This window comes from Miscanthus floridulus, chromosome 5 (assembly GCF_019320115.1).
Source record: "Miscanthus floridulus cultivar M001 chromosome 5, ASM1932011v1, whole genome shotgun sequence".
Classification (NCBI taxonomy): Eukaryota; Viridiplantae; Streptophyta; class Magnoliopsida; order Poales; family Poaceae; genus Miscanthus; species Miscanthus floridulus.
Genome location: NC_089584.1, coordinates 92,006,145 through 92,022,301, shown reverse-complemented (window position 1 = coordinate 92,022,301; position 16,157 = coordinate 92,006,145). Strand labels below are relative to the sequence as shown.

The 16,157-nt window shown below is 42.2% G+C and overlaps 2 protein-coding genes across 2 annotated transcripts; both read left to right on the top strand.

The window, feature by feature from the left end:
- Positions 1–377: 377 nt before the first annotated feature.
- Positions 378–953, top strand: LOC136454929 (uncharacterized). The gene has a single exon (XM_066455169.1). The coding sequence runs from the start codon at positions 378–380 to the stop codon at positions 951–953; it is 576 nt and encodes a 191-aa protein (XP_066311266.1).
- A 9,513-nt stretch (positions 954–10,466) lies between these two features.
- Positions 10,467–14,957, top strand: LOC136452611 (transcription factor GTE4-like). The gene is made up of 2 exons (XM_066453217.1): positions 10,467–11,197; positions 14,578–14,957. Exons 1-2 carry the CDS (start codon positions 10,538–10,540, stop codon positions 14,584–14,586), a joined length of 669 nt encoding a protein of 222 aa, XP_066309314.1. The 5' UTR covers positions 10,467–10,537; the 3' UTR covers positions 14,587–14,957.
- Positions 14,958–16,157: the final 1,200 nt, after the last annotated feature.

Genomic DNA, 16,157 nt, shown 5'->3' with positions numbered 1-16,157 from the left:
AAGGCAAGCATTATAAGGTGGACTTCATCACGTTCTCTTGCCTTCTTGGTTTGAGTCACAGCGACCGCACTGCTACTGAGTTGACTAAGTATGAGGATCTCACTTTAGAGGAGTATCAACATATGTATCTTGATGGACACACAGCTGATGGACAGACAATGTTTCTGAAGCCCTACTATTATGTTCTGGACAACATCTTGTGATAGATCTTGTATCTAAAGGTAGGTGACTCCACCTACCTTCGTGATGATTCATAGAAGGTGCTTCAACGATTTGGCGATGACTTTCAGAAATTTTCCATCAGTAGATACATTTGGAACAAGATACATGATGCTACTAAGGATCCGGTAAAGCATCTTCCCTATGCACCGTACATTATGCATGTCATTGAGAAAGTATCCAGCATCCGATTTCCCGATGACACTCAGCAAAAGCTCCTCAAGATATCCAACAAGACCTCCATCATTGCTGCTAGAGAACTGAGGGAGAAAGCTGATGTAGCCAAAGCTAAAGGGAAAGGTGCTTCGGGTTCTCGCTCTCGCCGTGGTGCTTCAACACCTACTACTGCTGCTCACTCTTCTACTAACGAGCCCCTCTCTTTGTCCTCCTCTGGAAAGAAGCCCAACAAGTTCAAGTTCCTAAAGACATACATGTTTGGACAGTGTTGTGCTAGTGCTCAATGTGAGCACAATATGCAAGAGAGGCTATATCGGTTGGAACAACACTCAGGGATTGTCTCTTCTCCTCCGCCGCCGTTTGTGCCTCCCCATGATCCGTTGGCTCTATATGATGAGGCTTGTGCGGCCTACGAAGATGATGCGACTTCTCGCCCTCATGGCAAGGGCAAGGAGATGGAAGAAGATGAGGATTACATTGAGGATGATGATGATGAAGATGACGACGGTGGTGATGACAGTGACCACGATGAGGATGATGACTACGAGGATGAGTAGTTGGTTTTTCATGCGGCCTACCCCTTTTGGCACTTGTTGACAAAGGGGGAGTGTTAGGCTTTGATATCTTGTAATAAGTTAGTTGGTTATTTTGTTTGGAGACTTTTAAAACTCTTAGCATGTAAGCACTTTGTCATGTGGTGGCCACTTTGTGATGGACAAATATCTGTATATGTTTGTGATGAATGATTGTAGGACAAGTCATGATTATCTATCTAGCTTATTAACTTGTGCTTGTCTCTACTTGTGATGGTGCATGTATTTTGATGGCCATGTGCTGCTTCAAATTTCTACTTTGAAATCTTGGCCATCGTATTCTTTTTATTTATTGTGTGAAATAACATGTCATATTGCAATTTCTTTTCATAGATATCTATTTGTTCACACACACTTGTTGCACCCCATGGATTGCAAAATTTAGGGGGAGCTTTTGTCTTGAGGTATGCAAATCATGTATAGATGATTCTAATTGATATTCAAATCCATGCATACATCAACGGGGAGCTCTTCATAATTTTTGGGGTTCAAAAACTTTAAATTCTTTCATTCTTATAAAAGCCTATTTGGTTGTCATCAATTACCAAAAAGGGAGAGATTGAAAGTGCATTTGCCCCCTATGTGGGTTTTGGTGTATTGATGACATCCAAATTAGGGACTAATGTGATCTTAATGAGATATGTCGCAGCTTTTAGTCCCATGAAAGAATCAAAGAGTTGATAAAGATGAAATGGAATCTCTCAATTTTTGAAGTTGTAAAGGTGGACGAACTCAAAGCGCTCTCCAAAGGTTTTATTTTTGCTTTTGAGTTTAGGATCCGCCGCACTATAAAGAGGGATGCAAAATTAGTTGGTCTGAGGAAGATAGAGCGCTCAAGCATAATAATTAAATCAAAACATAGACACTCTAGCACTCCACGAGCACGTAGATTATTTTTTTTGTGACTATCGGTGTCGAAAGTCCTGACGTAAGCTGGAACTCCTGACAGTCAGAAGTCATGACTCTTGCCGGAAGTTCTGACTCCTAGTCACTTAGCCTACGCGGTGACTGTGGACGTCGGAAGTCCTAACGTGAGTCGAAACTTCTGACAGCCAAAAGTCCCGACCCAAGCCGGGAGTCCCGACATCGGTGGTTCTGACTGTCTGGCTATCTGTGCTCGTTGGATGTCCCGACGTATGTTGAAACTTCCAACCATCAGAAGTCCCGAATCTTGTCAGGAGTCCCGATACCTGGAGCTTTGCTAGCTATTTAACTACGCACGTCGGAAGTCCCGACAGTTGCCGAGAGTTTCGACATTAACTTGCACGCGTGGACTTCTGCCCCTGTGTGAACAGTGTTTTCTGTTAACGTTGAAAGTCCCAAGATCTACGTCAGAACTTCTGACGTAGATCTGAATGGTTAGATTTTCACTTGGAGTATAAATACTCCTCTCTTCATTTCTAACCATTATGGACTCATTTACAGCTAACCCACTTCATGCTCAATAGCTCCTAAGCAACTAAAGCACCCCTCTCCTTCCCCCTTTGCTCTAATCTTTGATTCCCTTAGGGTTTTGAGTGAAAGGAGAGTGGATTAAGTGAGAGCATCACTTTGGCAAGCTTGAGCACTTGATTTCTTCATCAAGCCGGTTGATTTTGCGTCTATTACTCTTGGGGCTTTGCCCCTAGCCGGCTAGGCGTTGCCCAAGAGCTTCCATCTTGTGGAAGAGCCTTGGGAAGTTTATATCACCGATTGATTTCTTAGTGGAAAGCTCAAGTGACCTTTGTGGTCGCTTTGAGAGAGGCAAGGAGGTGGAAGAGACTCCAACCTTGGTGGTAACCTCAACAACGAGGATGTAGGAGCTCCTTTGTGGGGTTGTCGAACCTCGGGATAAATCCTTATGTCCCGCATGCTTGTTGTTGTTGTTGTTGTGATTGCTAGAGATTACTTGTATTTGTTTGTCTCTTTCTCTCCCAAACTTCCATTTTAGGGTTTGGACTCGATCTAGGTTTGGAGGCATTATGGCATCAAGGGAGTGACTCAATATCTTCACCAAACCACTAGGAAGTGAGGTTTTAAGATTATTTATCCGCAAAGTTAAATTTGGCACTACTTTTGTAGTTCACGTAGGCGTCGGAACTACTGACGTTTGCGTTGGAACTTCTGACAATGTCGGGAGTTCCGACCCAAACACCAGGACTTCCGACATTGACTGACAGATTTGAACTTAGCATTTACAGTAATTTTTTAGATATGCCTATTCACCCCCCCTCTAGGCATTGTTAGATCCTTTCAGAATTGAAAAGTCGGCTTTCATTGCTATTTCTCCTCTAGAGCTCATCAAATGCACATGAACCATCCCATTGATCACCCAGGATCTTGTCAATAGAGAGTCGTAACTTCTAGTTCATATTTTGCAAATTTCATGAATTTTTCCTTTTGCTCTTTGTGTGAGTTGCTTTAGGTAAAGAAAGAACTAGGAACCTAATATGGATCTTAGATGATCACAAGAGCTAAATTTCATCATATTTCATCAAGTGAGAACTATGGCTATCCAAATCATTGAAGTCTCACTTATGATGGTCCTGATAATCAAAATTTGTGTGGTGATCTATCTACCTTGGCGGTGATATGTTTCCTTGGCATAATTTCAATTATTGCAAGATTATTATGCCTTGACCAAGATATAGGATGAACTCCTCTAAACTCTCAAACTGATTCAAGTGCATTTCGCAAGTAATTCAAGTACATTATGCACATATTAAAGGGGAACTCATTCTATGTCCTGTGTCTTTTGAGACTAACTTTTTCTTCTAGTGAATTTATGTAGTCTCTTGTTGAGAATGAGTTTCTGATGGGTATGGTACATTAACTCAATCCAAATTGGTAAAGTTATCCTTCATATTTATTTGGATTACAATTTTATCTCTTATGTAGCTACTCTCCATAATATAGCTTAAATTTCCTTGTTTGGACTTAATTGACCAAAAGTGCATATGTTCTTGCCTTCCACATATATATGTATGCACTATCAAAAAGAGGGAATTTAGTCTATGTTATGAGGTTTTGCAATTAGTGATCTGCATGTCTTCCACATCCAAAATGATCACTAGTTGTGAAACTCTAGCTTTTGTAATTTAATGCTATCTCTTGTCTTTATGAGCATTCTCTAGGTGACATTATGAGATACAAGAATCCATTCCAATTGGCATCAACTTGTGAAGACTCTTTCAATTGGTGTCAAAATTGTGAAGATCATATTTTAATTGGTATTGGTGGATAATCTTTTAATGTGGTATATAAAAAAATGTCTTCAATTGGTATCTCAAAATGGCAACAAGAGCTAGCAATGGACTTTCGATTGAAATCAAGCATAAGTTTATGATATCTCCTATGATTAAGAGAGATGGACACAAATTAAGTCTTTTTGCATTATGCCAATCCCATCAAAGCACTAAAGTCAAATTTTCATGATCATGGTGGAGATTATGAGGCTTATAACAAAGGTATATCGCTCCATGAACTCTTGTACTACCTTTGTGCATCTAGGCCCTTACATGCTAGTGTGTGCATGTGTATGCAATATTTTGAGTCACACCATGCGTTTGTTCTTATGGTGACGATTAGAGAATTCTTTAGATATTTGGTTGATATCTCATGTGGTGATGGCATGAGTTAGTCTCATATTAAAAGTGTCATCTAAGTGAGTTATGAGCTAAATATGCTAACTTCTCTAGAATCTTGACTTAAATTGTTACATACTTTGTTTGGTAGAAAAATCAGGAGAGAAATCCTATATGCTAAACTTTTACCTACCTCGTGTCCTCACTTGTCTACCATCATTTCTTTCTTTTGGTGGAGAGATCCTTTTTAGAGATTAATGCCAAAGAGGGAGAAATATTGGGAGAGAGTGTAAGGAGGGAGAGATTGATATGTGGATTTAAAGGGGGTAAAAGAGAGGCATATAAGATTTTTCAATTTTTATTGTGTGGTGTGTGCAAGGATAGTTTAAATTAATGCTCTTGATAAGGACCATTTATGCTAGTGTGATGTTCATGCCTTGAATGGTGTATTGTTTATTTTCTCTGCCTGCCACTGTGCGCACTCGCAGAAGTGCCGCACATGATAGCTTCAAAAACTTCTTGAGTTCATGAACTGCCATGAGCATCACGTTTATCATGATGACACCCTGCACCCCACGGATGCTAAGATATACGAGAGTTCCCACACTTCATCTTGAATATGTGCATTTGGCATTTGAGGCCAAAATTTGAAATTCCTTTTAGTGCACACATTTAGGGGGAGCTCACTATATCATATGATTCAAAATCATATTTATCAATCTCTTATAAGTTTTAATTGTGTTGTCATCAATCACCAAAAAGGGGGGGATTGTAAGTGCATCTAGCCCTTTAGTGGGTTTTAGTGAATTGAATGATAACACCATTAAATGTCTAACAAGTTTGCTAAGTGTTGAACAAAAAATTGAGTTTATTGCATACACTCATGGATTGTGAAATGAGAAGTGTATATAGGTTCAACAAGAAGGCAAACTTGATGATATTCCACATAATCTTCAAATCAAGGCCAAAATTGTGTATTGTTGTGTTGGAAGATCATGAAAACAATATAGTTCAAGAAAAAGACAACAATGCAAACGAAGTTGATGAAATGGCTCCTATATTGTGGGATATCATAGTATCATGAGGAAGCAAGCACATTTGGCAAATGGTAAATGAGACATGAGTTGATGATTTTGGATTGGTCTCAATAATGGCTTGCTTTGCATGAACAAGAAGAGTTTGGTAGTGGATTAGCTTTGATCAAGGATTGAAGAATGAGTCAAGAATGCATAAGTGAAGAAATACCAAGCAAAGGTTAAATGACAAAAGACACAAGTCATATTGTATATAAGTCGGTCTCTATGTTGGTTTGCTTGTATGAATAAAGATTTGGAAAATCACTTTGCATTGATATGATCAAGCTAGAAGTATGAAGATAGATATTGAAGTGAGAGTTAGGAGTGTCAAGCCAAAATGAAGAGGATATAAGGAATCGTGAATTGTCTTGACCATATTGATGTTGACTCATATATCTCAATCTATGTGAATCCAACTGAAGCTTGATTGGTCTCAATATTCATATCTTGAAGATATTCAAGCAAGGATCATAATATTGAAGAAATGGTTTTCAATGAATGCTTAATATGATGTGACTTGAGTATGGCTCGATAGGGTGAAGATAGCAAGAAAAGGGCTTCGAGGGACTAAGCAAAGGTGAAGGTCAAGCAATGGCTTGTGGACAGAGGTACCATGGCTAAGGTGAAGAAGAGAGTACTTGCATTGAGTTGAGGAACTAATCGAGCTATGAGGAGTCATATTGTGTTGAGGATCAAATCATTAGTAGAAGTGACTTGGAGCCATGAGGTTATATATATATATATGTGTATATATATATATGAAAATGGTTCAAGTCAAATGCTCAAGGTATGATTGCTCAAAGAGAAGAGATAAAGTTGATTGCAACCCCTTATGAAGCAATTTGAGAAAAATGGCATATGGCGACATTGAAGACTCAAGTGATTAAAATGATTATATTCTCTTAATCTTGAGTATAGGTATGTTGTACTATAAAGGGGGATGCAATGCACAAGCTTTAATGTGCAACAAAGTGCTCATTTACCCACCAAATATCCTTAAAGCCTTAGACAAGATAGCAAGCTTTGCAATCCTATCTTTTGTGCTGCCTGGCAGGTGAGGCACTACCGTGCTGAGGCGAGGCACTGCCGCACTAAGTCACTACCATAGTTCAGGCAAGGCACTGCCACAGGTCAGTCGCGGAACTGCCACGACTTAACTGACTGTTGGGAGCAGAGGGTATTTATACCTTCTCTTCTTCCTCACAATAGTAACCTGGTTTTTAGATCTACCATTCCCTTTCCAAGTGCGACCAGAGCAGCTCTCTCTCTTCCCCACTCACCATTGGAGCCCCTCAAGCTTCTCCTTTGTTTCTCTTGCAAATCCATGAGAGTTTGAGCCTCCAAACTGCATTAGAGAGCAGCCCCAACTGTTCTTCATCTCCTAGAGCACTTGGTTCACGTTCATGCTAGTGGATTGTGTTTGTTACTCTTGGAGCTTGCTCCTAGCTAGCTAGAGCATCATCCGTGGAGCTTGCCAACTTGTGTGGCAGTCCTGGGAGGTTTGTAGTCACCCCAATCATCTAGTGAAATCACCCCTAATCTCAAGAGTTCATTCTCTTGACTTAAGAACGAGGATAAGGTTGAAAGAGACCAAAGCCTTTGTGGCTATCTCAATAATGTGGACATAGGTAAAACTTAGTGGCAAGCTAAACCACAGGATAAATCGGTGTCTCACTTGTGTTCTTGTAATTGGCATTGCTACACTTGTATATGTGGTGATTCTAGGATTGGGTCCCGATCTACTTTCTCGTGCACTTTCATTAACATCCAGGTGGTGAAATAGGCTCTACACTACCCCAGGAACATTAGTAATTTGCTCGATCTACTTTTCATTGTGCAGTTTTTGAATTATAGTTCAAGCTTGTCTATAGGCGCAACAGTGCTGCATTTTTAGTGCGGCAGTGCTGCAGTGCCGCACTTAGAATTTAACTTCTGCTACAATTTTGTTTTAAACAGACCTATTCACCCCCCTCTAGGCGACATTAAGGTCCTTTCACTTAGGCTCACAAGGATGTAAAGTATGTCAAAGTGCTAAGAGAATGAGCCCCAAGCCGGCCAAGAGCTATTTATAGAGCCCCTCAAACTAATAGAGTCGTTGCTCTGTGTAGGCGCGACCGGACGCACCTAACCAGGCGCACCCCAGTGTCCGTTCGGCCGAGTCTGGTTGGTCGATGGCCTCCATGTGTCCTCCTTTTAAATCCTGCACGTTCGATCTCAACGGTCATCTCTCAGTCACGCGAAACGCTAAGTCATGACTGGACTCTCCACTAGAACGACCGAACTCTCAACCACCGAGCGTCAGGTCGAGAATAGAAAGGTTCTAGAGCCGGTTTTAAGCGACCGGACGCATCCGATCTAGGGTGATCGGACTCACCCCAACGTTTGGTCCTTACTACGCTCGCACGAAGAAGCTACGTCAGCTGTGACCTTACGTAGCCCCTGTGTGTCTGGTCATGTGATGTCTCCCGTGTCCAATCGCCACCGCACGCTGCACCCTCTCTAGACCGAGTGACCGGACTCAGCGCCCGAGTTTGGTCCCAGCGCGGCTCTCTCGGGCAAGCGGCTGGTCAACTGACCGAACTCAACTGGCAGCGTTTGGTCAGGACAGAGCCAACGTTCGATCCTCTACCTTTGCCTCCTTTTATTTTTCTATTACCTCAAGCGTTTCGCTCTTGCTTCCAAGTTACTAACCACAAAGTGTGTAACTTGTATGCTCGTGTGTTAGCATTTTAAAGTATTTTTCAAGGGTCAAAGGTTAGCACACTAGGTCCCTAAATGCATATGCAATTGCAACTTCACCTAGTGGCACTCGATAACCGCTTAGCCAATGATTTCCCCTCTTTATAGTACGATTATCGATCCTAAACGTAGTTACACCCTTTAGGTGTCTTAAATGCCAAAACAAAAACCTATTTGATACCTTTGCCTTGATCAACCTTGTTTTTTGTTTTTCTCTTTCTTTTTTTTCAAGTTGGAGCACTTGATCATCACTTTTTGTGGCCATCACCTTCTCCATGACCATCATCTAGCTCCAATACTTGGATTGGACCATCCTATTTAGTCTACACACTTAGCTCAAGGATTAGTCCATAGGTTTCATCAATTATCCGAAACCAAACTAGGGCTTTCAGGAGCCTTATAGAAAAGTGTCGGTAACCCGTCCAGCCTTGGAGCCTTTAGGTTCCCGATTCCCTTCAATGCCTCCACCACCTCCTCCCATGTAAAATCTTTCACCAAAGTCCCATGCGTTTCTAGTGTCACTTGGCCACAACATAATCTAGTATCCAATGTGTATCTTAGTCACCAAAAGACTTAAGAAGCTCAAAAAAATAGTTAGTGATGAGGTTCTTCTTCTCCCCTTCCTCCTTTGCCCAACCCCCATTCTCCTTCCTAATCTTCCCTATTCTGTTACTTCTCATCCGCTCCATGCACGCTGCATGGAAAAAGGTCGTATTTTGATCACCAAATTGCATCCATTTAACGTGTGCACGCTATCTCCAATACATGTCCACTTCCTCTTCCACATTTTCCAGCCTGTAGCATAGCACCCCCTCCCTACTGATTTCTCCTTGCTCATCATCTTTGTTCTACAACCCTCCAACTCCCTTCTTAGCTGTTTTCACCTTTTCTCAAGATCGCCTAAAACATTTGTGCTCCAACTCGCCAAACCTCCTACCACCACCTCTAGGGCTTCATACACTGGTTTTCTCCCATCCTTTAACGCCTCTCCCCACACATCCTCCTCCACCTTCTTGCAATTCTCCTCCTCCAACCTAGAAGCTTCGAAGCTAAAGCTCCTTTGGACGCCTCTGTGGCTTCCCCGCTCTTCTAGACAGGTATCGGTGGTCAGAAAGACGCTGGTCACTGTTTATCACACGTTCGAGGGAAACATCATCCTCCACTCCTCATTTGCCACCGCCCTATCTAATCTCTCTCTTATGAAGTCATCTTCTGTGTAGTTATTATTCCTCCAAGTAAACATATCTCCCACATAGCCCGGGTCCTCTACCCCACGCCTCTAGAGCTTCTATAAACTTTTTCATGCATTGTTGGCTTCTCTGTCTTCCACCTTGTTTCTCATGGGAAAACAAAATCTTGTTGAAATCCCCTACCATCAGCTATGGCTTTGGCTGGGACGATATCAACGACCTCATCGTCTCCCAGGTCCTCTCCTTGCGCTCGGCATGGGCCTCCCCATACACTCTGATGAATCTCCATTCACTTCCATTTTCCTCCTTGACATCCACATCAATGTGATATTTCAAAAAATTTTGTGACATCACATCCACAACATAGCAATTCCTCTCCTTTTCCTTCACCATCTTTCGCCACCATATTAGCCAGACCCAACATCCACCGGAAGCGCGGCATCCTACTTTCCTTCAGTTTTGTCTCTGACGGGAAAATGATGTTTGCACACTCAGACTTCTGGAGTTTCAGAAGCCCTTAGGACGCGTTTGGCAGGGCTCCGGTCGGCTCCGGCTCCGACCACTGTAGCAGGGTGTCGGCCGCTGGGCGGCCGACAGGAGGCAGGAGCCGGAGCCGCGGAGCCACGAAAACGAGCTTCTCCGGCTCCGGCTGTCGACGTGAGCGTTTGTGAGAGAGGAAAATGAGGGGAGAGAAAAGCGGCTCCGGTGAACAGTGCCAGGTGTCGACCGCCCAGCGACCGACAGGCAGGAGCCGAAGCCGCCGGAGCCCAGCCAAACGCGTGCCGACCGGAGGGCTAGGGCTAGGGGTTTACAGTTGTGGCCAATTTTTGGCTTAATAAAATGGGATTTCTTGTTGACTAGTGCCTGCCGACCGGCTCCCACAAGGCCACAACCCACAGAAAACGGGCCCGGAGACCTCCGGTAGGGTTAGAGTCGTCTGTGGTATTCGCCCAAACTTGAAATCGCCCAAACCCCTCCCGATGCCGCGTCCAAAGCGCCCGCCGCCCGGCTTCCCCGCGGATCCCAGGTACCCGCGGCGGCGCACGGCGTCGGCTCCAGCTCCTGGGGGCGGCGCGGCAGGAGGCGGCGCCGGCTGCTACGATCTCAGCCGCGCGTTCGGGCGCTGCCGTGCGCTCCTGGACGACCTACTGCGGCACGACGATGGGTGGGTTTTCGAGGCCCCTGTAGACGCGCACGCCCTCGGCCTCCGCGACTACTACACCGTCGTCGCCGATCCCATGGATCTCGGCACCGTGCTCCGCCGCTACGTCTATCCAACTGCGTTCGCGGACGACGTCCGCCTCACGTTCCGGAACGCCTTGTCATATAACAACCAGGGCGACCCCGTTTACGAGAGCGCCGCCGAGCTCTCCGGGATATTCGAGGCCAGGTGGGCTTCCATCGAAGCGGAGCTCCCGCACCCGCTCCCGCCTGACGACGAGCACATGGCGAGGTTGAACGACAAGCTGCCGCGGTTGCCGGTGGCCGGGGTCCCCGAGAAGCGGGATGTGCGCCTGCCGAAGGAAAAGGGGAAGATGGCGGTCCATCTGGGCAAGGCGGATGCCGCGGCTCTGGATGAGCTTGACCGGCTGGTCCCACAGCATGGCGCCGCTCACGCCGATGTGAACTCCCCGATGCAGGTAATTCTTGTGGCTATGCTGGTCAAGTTCACTCTTTGATTTCGTGCTTTAGCATTCACTGGACATTGCGTTTATAGTTCAACAATCTTTAGCCAACTTCCCCCGAAATGCATTCTTTTCTGAATGAGAGTCAGCGATGATGGCTGTGTCTGTGATAATTCTAGGGTATAATGTTGCATGAATGGTTGGCCATATTTCGATGATGTAGCTACACACAGGATTATTCTCCAGTGTGAAGAATTATGGTTCCGAACTGATTGTTCACAGTTGAATGTTTTGGGAGTTTTTGGATTGTGTTGTGTTGTACTTTCTGGAATTTCCTCTATTGAATTCTGGTTGGTGGTACATGATCATTTGTTAGATTGAAAATTAATTGGACATGGGATCGAGAATTTTGCCATCTGTGGATCCAGGCACCCTTGCTGCAACTAGGGTTAGGATTGTAGATTATTGTCCACCGCTCAGGAAAAAATGGATTTTCTGTTTTATTCTGTTCCTCCAACCATGCTTGGAGTGAGATATGGAATGGAAAATCCTTATGCAGTTTTCGTTAATATGTTGATCTAAACAAGCCATGTAAGTGACTTGGCAGGACTCAACAATTCTTTAGAGGTATATATATTGTAGAACATGTTAGTTCTTAATGTCACCCAAAGCTCTCATGTAGTTGTCCTATATTCTTTATCATCAGTGTCTAGTGTCATGCTTCGGTGAGCATACACTGTATGAACTTTGAACTTCCTCAAGTGTATGAGAAATGAGTGTCCGTAGTTAAGAAGCATAACACATCATGTTGGCTGGCTGATTTGATGCTTGAACTAACCTAGATGACCATTTTCATTGTTGCATAAACTATAGCCTAAATGGCCATTCAAGAGTGCAGCTAGTGTAATATTCCTTCACAATTAGGCGCTAAAAGCATACTGACTCATTAATAAACTATAGTATAACATTTACTTCTTTGCTCTATCTGTGATTGTAAACCTTTTATAGTTGTCAAGCTCTTTTAATGGTTTTCTTGCAACATTCTTTCACCTCCTATTTGAGGTAAGTAGGTTGCCTCCTACGGGGTTTCTACCCCCCCCCCCCCCCCCCCCCCCCTCTCTCTCTCTCTCTCTCTCTCTAATAAAGATGTGTTGCTCTCTTGAATGTTCGAGGAAAAAAACCTTAACTTCACATTTCTCCCCCTATTTCTCATTTTATCCTAGTAAGTTTGCCAAAATTTTGCCTGAATTAGCCATCTTAATTGGTTGATTTGCCCATTCGTTACATGTATCAAATTGTTGTTGTATTGATTGGCTAATACATGTATACCCTGTTCATGTACTGTTTTTTGCATGTAGCACGTAATAGTTGTGCACTAATATTTTACCAAATTGAGGGTGCTGGATCATACATTATATAACAACTCTTATTGAAGTTTTTATTTTCTTTCTTTTTTCCCAACCTCTTTCTTTGACCAAAGGGATGCCACTTCCTTCCTCTCTTTTTTCCCATGTTTTACAAGCTTTTGAGGTTAAGTATGTTTACTGATCCCTAGAAACACATTGCTTACTGTTTAATCCTTAAAGAAACCATAATCAGGGTCCACCAAATAATTAAACACCAGGTGTTTTTTACCTCCTAAGAATGTACACCATATCAGTCTCGTTTGCTGAATGTTCTCTCACAATTTGAGCCCTTTCTCCAACTTCACTCGTAACTTCCAATGGCTAATAGAGCATCAACTGTTGATCTAGTCTGCAGATCCAGTTGTATTGTTTTAGCAGTATCCATCTGATATATTATCTGATGCCTCATCCTTTCTCCGATCCTGGACTTTGTATTCTTAACACGCAGATTCAGTTGTATTGTTTTAGGCTTTTAGCGGTATCCATCTGACATATTATCTGATGCCTCATCCTTTCTCATGGACTTTGTATTCTGAACAGGCAGGAGAACTTCCTGTCACTGCATTAAGAAGGAATAAAATTGGTTTTAGGTTAAACAGACATGAAGCAAGAGTCTTTGCATCCATGGGTGTGTGTTACTTTATACTTACACAATCTGCTGTCAATTTGTTACAAAGCAAGGCACAAATTCAGTCTCATGTGTCATGTCTCAAACTTGCAGTTTTCTTAGGCATTTCTCAAGAATACCATTTGAATCATGACATAAAGGTAGAAATAGAAATAATTATGAACTAGTTAGTTACAGTAAGTAATAAGAATGCTTAAGTGACACGCTTCAGTTTGCTATTTAAAAATGAAATCAACTAAATTAAATGAACTTTAAATTTGTAGTATAAATAGCAGAGCATATTTCTCTTTTCTTTTGATTCTAACAATGCACAGATAGTAGATGGATGATGGCAGGCAATAAATAGCTTTTATGCAATGAATCATTAGTTTCTGCTACTGCAACATGTTGATTCTGGAGTTTTAAGCAAATTATGTGACATGTCATGTCATTTTGGGAATAACTGTTCCGACATAGATGTTCTATAGATGAAATCTGGAATGTGGACATTGCAGTTTTTTGAAGGCAAGATAGTTACATTCATAAGGAGTGCTTAACGTATTACAAATTTCTCTAAGCAATATATTATGCTTGACTAGTGTATAACTCATATTTTCTGTTCAGAATTTTGTGGCATTGTGTTATCAAAATACTATGCTTGAATGTAATCTCTAAATCATTCATATTTTCTGCTCAGAACTTGTGACACTGTATTATATGCTCCCTGAGTGGCCGTACTTTATTACTCTAGTTATGTTTGCTTTGAAGACTTGAATGAATTTATGTGACCATAATGAAAAAGGATAATTAATAGTAGTTAATGGCATTATTATTAGATGGAGCAGATGTCAATATGTATGTCAGCACTAGGGATGCAGGTTCCACATGTTTTGGGTCATTGGGTCGACCAAAAACTTGATAAAATGAACTAGAATGTCAATGGCACCTACTTAATTTAGGGGGAGAAATGAACTAAGTTGGCTGAAACCACAAAACACCATTGCATACCCACTTGCATCCTTAGTCACCCCGCACAACTGATGTTGGGATCTTTGTAATGCACTGGAGTATATACGACAAAATTATTATCTTCCCCATTTACTTGCTCCAACTTGTAGGTTTGTGCTATCTGAGTGACCTGAGAGACCAGATCTGATTAATCTGGTATCTTGGCTTTTAAGGTCTAAATGAATTTGCTTGATATTGATTAAAAGGGGTAGTGAATCCATAAAACAACTTTATGGTCTTAAATTTCATATGGTGTAGATGTTTTAATGCTTCGATGCATCGATTTGTACAGGGCACATGCTTTTTCAAGACCATCAAAAGATTTTGTTTTAGCTTTTAAATTGGAACATAATGTTTATCCTCTTAAACTGCAGGATCCATGAATGATGCCAAACTGGAGAGCCTAGCATCAAAAGGCGACTCATGGTTTTATCTGATGTGTACTAGCTGCTTTCTGTTCCCAGCCTAGTCAAGGTACCTTGATGTAGTTAATAGTTATCATATATTACCTGTATTGGGGTTAAATTTCGCCATTTCGGTGGTTAACCCTTCCTGGTTAAAACAAATTTTTTTTTTGTATTGATGGAGGTGCCTTGCTAGTTGTTGTATGTTGAAAATCAAGGGTAATTTGTCCCTGAAATATCTGGAATCAGAGGGAAGAACGAGAAAGGTTTGCCTAACTATTCCATGGCGTCTGTAATGTATATCTTGTTTCTTATACAATTTTCTCATTTATTATGAGGTGTTTTTACTCTGTCAACTGTGCTCCATAGATTGGTCGGTTAATAGAGCGGTAATATTCGTTTTGGTAGTATAAGCAGACAAAAATATATACATTGAGAGTCTGAGACCACACGGATGTGCCACTGAATTATCAGCGTCTTTGTTCAACAATTGCTTTTCCATATGGCTATATTTACGTCAGTAGTGCTATAATAGAAACTGGTGTCTGAAAGCCACTCGAGGGGTATATATAGGAGAAGCAAGTACGGCCTCCATTTTTTTTCAGTGAGTTCTGAGTTGTTCTGAACCTAGCGCAATGCGTTGTCTCGCATCAGCTATCAAGCGCAGCCATGCCGTCGGCCTGCGAGCTAACAGTGGACGGGGTTGCAAAGCTTCGGCGATGGCAGCGGCCGCTGCCTGATCCATATCCCGACCGCGAAGGGGGGACCGACGTGCGGCGAGGCCGGGCGCCGGCGGAGGAGGTAGCCGAGTCTGCCGAGGAAGGGGATGCAACGGTGGATCGGGTGTGGCTATGGCACGGTGATGGGTTCTCGTTGTTGTTAAAGCTAGAACACGTAAATGAAAGAATAGAAAATAAATTATCTTTCTGTATTAATGTTTAGGCGTTCTTTTGAAAGGCAACTGTGGCAACCCTTGACTAATGGACATGCGTCTACTGTTGGCACCATTCGGTGGCACTAATACAGTTTTGATGTCTAGTGACTACACACCAATGGGTTGTCTCTTTGAAATGACACCATGTTTCGTAAGACTCCCCTATCGAACTCTCTGGTATCAATACAGTAGAGATTCCTCACAAAACCTTGTGGGGAAAATCTAAGCAACATATATAGATAGATATGCCATAAAACTCCGTTAAATCCTGTAGGAAAATAAGGGAAAAATAATCATGACATATAAATGTGTGATTTATAAATCACTAGTCATTGGCATCCCATTTAAAAACCCCTATGTGAAAAGTTAGAGATATGTCATATAATATCAAAACTCTTCCAAAATCTTTCAGAAAATATGAGGAAAATGATAATATTGATATGCTGTTAAAACTCTTATAAAACTCAAATGAAAAAAAATCCAAGAACATATATTTGTTATTTCCTGATTATAAACTCATATGAAAACAAGAATTCATAAACACGTTTAAAGAACAATAGCAATGATCGGTGGATCATAACGGGAATAACCCTCCAAATCCATGTGGGAAATATAT

Bases quoted from the DNA above. Each gene is read 5' to 3' on its own strand.
- LOC136454929 (XM_066455169.1), top strand. From the start codon at position 378: ATGCATGTCATTGAGAAAGTATCCAGCATCCGATTTCCCGATGACACT.
- LOC136452611 (XM_066453217.1), top strand. From the start codon at position 10,538: ATGCCGCGTCCAAAGCGCCCGCCGCCCGGCTTCCCCGCGGATCCCAGG.